The sequence below is a fragment of the Tupaia chinensis genome, unplaced genomic scaffold (assembly GCF_000334495.1).
Source record: "Tupaia chinensis unplaced genomic scaffold, TupChi_1.0 Scaffold139767_1, whole genome shotgun sequence".
Taxonomy (NCBI): domain Eukaryota; kingdom Metazoa; phylum Chordata; class Mammalia; order Scandentia; family Tupaiidae; genus Tupaia; species Tupaia belangeri.
The window spans coordinates 678,732-687,023 of record NW_006199647.1 but is presented as its reverse complement, the minus strand read 5'-3'; the positions used below and the strand labels follow the sequence as shown (position 1 = coordinate 687,023).

General features: G+C 48.8%; 1 protein-coding gene across 1 annotated transcript in view; it reads left to right on the top strand.

Moving 5' to 3' along the window:
- LOC102488773 (collagen alpha-1(XXV) chain) overlaps nt 1–8,292 on the top strand; it is a 307,254-nt gene that overhangs the window by 285,081 nt on the left and 13,881 nt on the right. The window contains exon 18 of the mRNA XM_027765823.1: nt 1,588–1,632. Within this exon, the coding sequence (XP_027621624.1) occupies nt 1,588–1,632 (45 nt within the window). The remainder of the gene's footprint in view (nt 1–1,587; nt 1,633–8,292) is intronic.

Here is an 8,292-nt window from a genome sequence, read left to right as displayed (position 1 = left end):
GAAAGAGAATCAATATTCAGTATCTGTATAAAGTCTAACCTAGTCGGACAAGCATTCTTTAAAGAAGTAGCAACATGTTCTCAGGACTCATCTTGCTTTAACCTCACCTCAGTCTTCCTGTTTGTAACACGAACCGTCATTGACATAGTTCCCGACAAAGTGGTTTTTCTTTTGCATTCCTGACCTAAGCCATCAAGCAAGTCATTGTCCTCATTTTGTCTAATCTCAGAGCTTAACAAACAGCATCCAAAGTCATTGTGCGGTAACACTGGAGCAAATTATTGGCTCTTCCTATTTTTTTTTTAAATTTTGCCAGAGGGCACATTCACTTGCTGGAGAGAAAAAGAGAGAGAGATGCCCCACGGCATGGTCACACTGCAGTCCCTTTCCTGCACGTCTCCCCTTTTCAGGATTTTAGACACGTGTGCCTGGCGTTTTTTCAAGCTGCTGAGTCTGAGATTCAATCTACCTCGTCAGCCATGTGGGATCCAGCCGCCCTAACCACCACACCACCGGCTGGCCTACTCAGAATGTCTGGCTGTGTCTAGGAGACTTTTTTGGAGTGAGGACTGGGGAAGCGTGTTGACTTATAGGGCCTCCTTCAGCCACTTGCTTGCTGTCCCTCCCCCTTCAGCGTCACCGTCCCCGGCTACCCTCTGTGAAACACCTCGACCCCTTTACTTTCAAATGCTCTGTCCACAAATAGCAGCCACTTCCGTCCGACACAGGGAGGACTTCCGTTTTCTCCTGAGATGGCCTTTTGCTTATTTGGTGGACCTTAGACTCTCAGCAGTGTCACCGCTTGTCACCAAACTTTGTTCTTAAAATAATGTGGACACTTCTGTGAAAGTGAGAAGGGCTGGCCTGACTCCCGTGTGCTCACCCACAATGCATCACTTAATCTCAACCTGCACCCAGGAACAGCTGTGAGGTTCCAGGAGCCCAAAGCTGCTAAGCCGGGTTGTTCAGACTCGGCAATTGTCCACAGTACAGGCCGGAGTTAAGTGAGGTCGAAAGCATTCACTTACTATCTCATCACTCAGGAATGGAAAGGAAAACCTGCTCCGTGTTTAACTTCATACCGTGTCGGTGTGACCATCTGTTCATCCCGCCGGCTCGCGATCATCCGGTGAGAGAACGCAGGACTAGGACCCATTATCGAAATGCACAGATCATCCTCATGTCAGCCAGTGGCTGCAGCCTCCCTGATACGTCATCTACCTAAGGAGTAATACTGGGTTGTAGGAAAAGCCAGGATGCATTTTTCTGTTTTTCTTTGCAAAAATGCATCATGACTTTTCCAACAACCCAGTAGGACATAGGAGTTCCATTTCCTCTCAGTCCTTCTCCTCTGATGATCCCCACGAGCAGTGACCTGGCGAGGAGGAGGGAAGCACCGGGGATCTGCAGTGTGGCCGGCCTGTCCCTGACGTGTTGATGACTGCGTTCTCTCACCAGACCTCGTGACCCCACATAGTTTCTGTACTCGTGTACGCAGTCTTCAGCTGGGAGTATTCGCTGTGTTTTCTCCAGATGCTGTGACCGAGTGGGTGGCATTCTATAATGCTGTGTGATTTTCCTGTATAGGGTGAACCAGGGCTTCCCGGGCTTCCTGGACTTCCAGGGATAAAGGTAAATACTGCTTTGACGGTCTTGGCTTCACAGAACTGTAATGACGAGAGTCCCCTAAAACAGAGGAATATAGGGGGACCCTAAAAATATGATGCTGTTCTTTAAATGCTTCCCAACCATCTGAACGAACTATATATTTGGGGGGGGAGGGGCTTCTTTGCTGTAGGGCGCATGCACTCACCAGAAAGACAGAGACAGAAAGTGAGAAATCACCCCCTGAGGGGGTTGGCCATGCCATAATCCCTTCTCCTTCATTCTCCTCTCAGAATCTTGGGCACGCACGCACACATGCCCAGTGTGAGTTTAAGCCACCAGGTCTGGGACTCGAACCACAGTCCACTACATGGGAGTCCAGCGACATAGCCATTATACCATCTGCTGGTCCCCCAACTACATTTTTAAATTAACAATTAAGAGCAGCTGTTGTGAGAGTTTCCCATTGCCGAGTGGACTGCGTCACTGTCATCTGCTCAGCTCCTTAAAGTCATGTGAATGCCACTTCACAGGGTCACAGGAGCTCTTTGAAGTCTAGAATGGCTCTTTACCTTCTCGTTTTAATTTCATCCTGAAGGTCCTATCAGATTTTGCCCAGAATCAAAGCCTCTCCAGCACCGTCAGTCTAACATCTAAGCAGCTGTTTTCATGATTCATCCTTCTCAATAATCCCTCTAAAATGTTGCACTTCCACTTCCTCTCAGAAATTCTCATTCCAAATCACGTTACTAAAATCGTTTGACCCAACACATGTGTTGTCCCCATAAACTTTCTAAATATCTTTTAATATAATTGCTTAAAACTTACTTTGGAAATATTATTTTAAACCACTTGAAAATGTTAAAAACATTTCTTAAAATTATTTAAGATTTTCTACGTGGCAGCTGACAGGCCTCGAGGTTCTAGTGTCTTAGCTGTATTGTAGTCTGTTAAATCTAGCTTCTTATTTATATATATATATATATATACACACACACACACACACACACACATACACATATATATATTTCTAACTATTTGGTGGGTAACAGAATGTGAAAACATTTTTACTTATTGTTTTTTTCTCACAAAATTTTGAATTCTAAAATTGGTATTTTTACTTACAGTGTGAGGGTTGAGTATACTGTTTTGTGAAGGTTCTGCCTAGTGTGGCATGAAATAATTTATTCTTATATACGTTAAAGTACTGTGTTCCCAGAGATCCTATGGGATCCCACAGAATGCTTTGAGTCTTTGTGTGGTTAGTAGACATGATGGCCACGTCTTCCGTGAGTCTTCGGTGGTTAGCAGACATGGGCCACATCTTCCGTGAGTCTTTGTGTGGTTAGTAGACATGATGGCCATGTCTTCTGTGAGTCTTTGTGTGGTTAGTAGACATGATGGCCACATCTTCCGTGAGTCTTTGTGTGGTTAGTAGACATGATGGCCATGTCTTCCGTGAGTCTTTGTGTGGTTAGTAGACATGGGCCACATCTTCTGTGAGTCTTTGTGTGGTTAGTAGACATGGGCCACATCTTCCGTGAGTCTTCGTGTGGTTAGTAGACATGATGGCCACATCTTCCGTGAGTCTTTGTGTGGTTAGTAGACATGATGGCTATGTCTTCCAAGCTAGCACTCAGAAATTCTGGTTCTGACTCTTACATATTTAGAGGTTAGTATTATAAAAGTCCAGATCTCTCCTTTTAGTATGTCTTTAGTCTTTAGCTTTTTTGGTAAAAATATGCTCTATGACTGGTTTACTACAGAGCCACGGTCACTTCCTTATCAGTAGACATTTAGTCAAAATAACTTCATAAATAAATATGTGACCTCATATTGTAGAGTTAATTGATGTCAGTTTCTTAATAACTTCCACACTTTTTTTTAAAAAAAGTTTTTACAGGATATTTTATAACTTAAAAATGGATTTCAGAAAAGGCCATTCAACATTCATTGGAAAGAACCTGGCAGGATGTTCCGGCGGAGGCCCTGGAGGGCTGGGCCGGCCGTCTGCACCTGTCTCCCCAGGGCGCCTCAGCCGTGGAGCCTGCGGTCTCTCTCCTGGTGAGACAGCACATGAGAATGGAGGGATGGTTTGGTTTTCGGTTTTTCTCTAAAGCAGGAACATACCGCCTCGATTACTGCTAGCTTGTCATTGTCACCTCATTGCAGCCTTCTGTCCTCCCTGAACGACACCCCACTGGGCCCCGGCACTTGCCTGCTCTTCCGTGAACTTGTCTGAATCTTTTTTAAATGGGGCAGGGTGTCTGGGCTTTGCCGCGGTCAGTGAGAGGCTCCCTCCTTGGGCACGGGAAGTTGCCAGTCATGCTTTGTCGAGGTCGCGTGGCTGCAGTGTCTCCCCGTTTCCCACCCCTGAGTACCGACCAGAGGGAGAGCAGCTCTGGGTTGACAGACCTTTCTCATCATGCACTAGGTGCCTTCTTACGTCATTATCAAGTCCTGAGAGGAGACTCGAGTGTTTGAATTCAACCAGAGATTCTATTTTGTTTTTATTTATTATTTTTGTTTAGTTCTTGGTATAATAGACTTTGCTTTCTCTAATTCGGGTTGAGTGAGACAGGTTTTCCTGTAAATAGGTCATTTTGTGAAGAAGCCAATGTGAAGATTCCCACAGTCAGCAGTAGCGGTTGGATATTTATAAGCATGAAGTGAAAAGCTTAGCACGGTCCCACTCGGCTTCGTCACCCTGGACGTCCCTTAGGCCTCTCATGTGCTGTGGTGTCCTCGTTGCAGTGAGCGGCAGCTCCCAAGGATGAGCCCACCAGGCCTGGTACAGAGCGTAGCAAGAGCATCCCCCTGTCCCCTGAACGCGGATACGTGCTCGTGCTGTAGAGCTGCGTCTTTTCTCCGTCACCTCCTCATCCGCCGGGACCGCAGAGAGCAGGCAGGTGCCACCGTCATGTCCAAGGCCCCGAGGAAAGCCACCCTGGCCCCCCAGGGAAGCAGGGCCCACCATTGCTCTCGGGGAAGCGTTGGAGGCTTAACAAGTGCCCACTTGCTCCCCAGCGCTCGGGGTGAGCGAGGGCCTGAGCAGAGCCAGCAGGCCCCGTCCTCGCCCAGGGCCCACTCGGAAGAGAGTGAGCACCCTCTGCTTCCACGCCAGCGTCACTAGGAACAGGGAGGGCTTCATTTCCAACTATGCTTTCGCCTCCGGCAGAAGCGTTCCACGCCTCCACCCGGGTGGAGGGCATGTGGAATTCCTGTTTCATGCATTCACGGTTCATATAGCGTCAAGATGTTCTGCTGGGGAATTAAATTATGTACACTGTACCATGCAGACGTCGGCCTGCAGGGGTAAGGTGGGAGCGCAGAACATTTCGAAATGTTTCAAGTGGTTGTAATGAGTAAAGCTTTTATGAGTAGCTTTTCTGATAATCACGCAGAAGGGTAAGCGTCTATCTTCCTCCCATATTTTTTAGTTTTGAAAAACCTAAGTACAGGTCCCTCCCCTTTTCATGGTTCATTGCCCAGTCATGATGCGCTGTGGCACAGTCACCCGGAGCAGGCCAGTGTGCGGAGCCTGGCTCTGCCGCTGCCTGGGACGGTGTGGGCTGTTCTGCACGTCCCTGGGCACTAAGACGAGAGTGGACTGGAAGCAGCCAGAGGGCTGAGAATGACATGAGCTCACGTGCACAGCCCTTCGCATGTCGCCAAGCTAGAGGAAGCGTGACATGAACACTGGCTCTCAGTCCGGGAGCGTGGGTGACACCCCTGTCCTACGTCGTCCTACCGCAGAACTTTGAGCTGAGAGCTGAGAGCCGTGTCCCCTCCGTAGGTAACTGCTGCACGGCCTGTGAGCCCCCGCTCGTGTCCCCTCTGTAGGTAACAGCTGCACGGCCTGTGAACCCCCGCTCGTGCCTCCTCCGTAGGTAACGGCTGCACGGCCTGTGAGCCCCTGTGCAGTGGTGGCCATCGTTCCCGTGAGGAGCAAGACCACCTGCTTTTTCTGGAAAGATGGCGTGCACTGGCCCCCCGTCCGTTCGGTCTTACGCAGCATACTCCGGGAGCAAACGATAAAGCAGTGTCGTGTCCTGGGCACGAGATGTGGCACTGTCCGAGTTCCCCTTCCTGACTCTGTTCCTGGGAAGACTTGACGGATAATCATGGGACGTCTCAAGACAGTTTTTCGCAGAGCTCTTTTAATATTTGCCTTTCTCCTTCCGACTGTATTGTGTCTCCCTCACCCCACTTTTATTCCTGGCTTAATTTCTCAATATGTTAGACTAGAAAAACCAGTGGAGTGAGGGAGACCCAATACAGTAGATCCGCCTCCACTCGGAAAGGACAAACGGCTAGGTGACTCGCGCCGTGCGCAGTGTGTCCTCTGCAAAGCTTGGCCTCGGTTCGTCTCCCCACCGGCGCAGCCTTGGCATTTAGGTCAGGAGCCTGAGGCCGGGCAGGGTCTGAGACGGTGACTAACTCCTCGCGCCTCTCCCTGCGATGGTTTCCTCGACTTTAAACACACAAAGGCTGACTTTTACAGGTGGCAGACACATTTACTTCTTAGGGTAAGTAGTGCTCATTAGCCTAGTAGAGGCTGGCCTTCTAAATCTGCCAGCCGGGGGCTCCTTCCTCAGAAACACGACACCGCGCTGTAGAAATAGCAGAGGGAAAGGTGCCCGCAGATGGGACGGGAGGAAATTCCTGGAAGAGGGAGGGAAAAGAAGAACTAGTGCTTCAACAATAGCGTTGTATTGTTGCTCATAATTATTTCCTGCACAATGTCCATCTGAGAAGCCGAGGAATTTAAGAGCCCAGTTAGGAAACTCCGCAAGCAGAAATCAGTTTTTAGCAGCCACAATGAAACCTCCACTAGTGTGTCAAATGTGCTTTCATGATGAGATCCCGGTAAGAAAAGCTATCAGGATGGTATGCTTCCTGGATTTTAAATAAACCTACGACTGCAGTTCATTTTCAACAGAGCCACCAAAATGTGTATACTCAGATTTGATCCTGAAGCAAAACAAACGTTTGGGGGCAAACTCTACTTTCTCATTCTCTTCTTTTTCTCCTCAATCATTTTAAAAATCAATCAGTACCCGCACTGGTTGCCTGGAGGGTCTTATTACAACAGATGTTCTTGCTGTAACCCTCAAAAGCAGGTATCATGCCGACTTGAATCCTAATTAGCCTTTGAGCAAGAGGAGTATTGAATACCCATCCTCAGTGTCAGGGCACATTCATCAAAATTATTGGTGATGCTTTTGCACCCAGGCAAATCAGCACGTATTTTTCAAGCCCTGTGGTACTATTTATTGGGCAATGAAAATCAGATATGCTTGGGGGAAATAAATATGGAAAACATGACTTGGGACACCCTGATATAGTAAAGGATTTTTTTTAGACAGGTTAAGAAAACAATATTTTTTTAACTCCTTTAATTGACAATGACTTGTAAAAATAAAACAAATGGGACTAAATGGAAAACCAGAGACTTTTCTGTAGGCAGGAGCCAGGCAGTCAGGACTCCCTGGCTGCCATTCTCCTCGGCAGATGGTAAGTTCTGGAAGTGTATAGGAAAACACGGGGGAGCCATTTCTGAACGAATGAAGTTGGGTCTTCCCTCCTTACCTCACAACCCACGTGAGCGTTTGCTGCCTCTTCTTGTCTTCATCAAGGGCATCCTTTATGTCACTTCGACAGAGGCTGTTCCAGTGACCATTTGGAAGAAAAATTAAGGCCCTCCGAACACTTTCGTACTCTGTATTAAATGCAGGTTGTAGAAAATCAGTTGGGATTTTAGTATGGAATTCCAAGACGTGATGAGCCCTTTGGTAATCAGTGTTAGGTTCAGAGCTGGAGGCTCCGAAGCGATACCCCAGCTTTGCTTCTGTACAAAAAGAACCTTTCCGTGCCGAAGACCAGCTGGTGTTTTTCTCTCATGACAGCCAGGCATGGTCTCTGGTTGTGGTCATCCGTCTCTTGGCCTGAAGACGTAGGGTGCATCCCATCAGACCATTTAAGTCTTTACAAAGTGCTGACCAGTAAGTTGAGGGAAAACGGCTTCGGCCAAAAACCCTTTTGTTGACTTGTCGTCCTTTACCTTAGCGTGAATCCGACCGCCTTCCTGTGGCATTTTTTATTTGGTGCACGGCAGGTTAGGTACTGTACCCCATCTCCGCCGAACTCGCTATGACAAGATGGAGGGTGCAGCTGCCCAGGGACCAGCTGTGGTGGAAAAGCTCTGGGAGCCCATCGGGCCTCTGCCTGGTGGCCCAAAGAGTGCCCCTGCTGGCGGCTGCCCAGACTGCACTGGCAGCCCTGCGGGCCTGCTTGCCCAAGCCCACGTGCGAACTGGCGCCCTGTGCCGGCTTCCGCTTGGGTCTGTTGCCGCAGCTCCCAGCAGCTCCCTGTGGCTCCTGTGTCGCTCTGTACTGACCGGGAGCGTTTCTCCTGCCCTAGCTGGGCCAGCTTAGTTGCCCGAACCACGGCTGCCCCGCCGTCTGTCTCTTCCACCAGCTCACACAGGGGCACGCTCCACGGGCTGGGTACTGAGACCTGGTTTTTAGCTCAGCTGTGTTGAGCAGATTCACCAATATTAACAAGAGCTGAAGAATAAAAGTCACGAAACAGCTCAGGAAGAAATCAGACACGGTCTAGTCAGGACAGCCACACGGTAGACGGTGTCCCTTCACAGGGACGCGGCGCGGCCTCTGCCCATGGCTT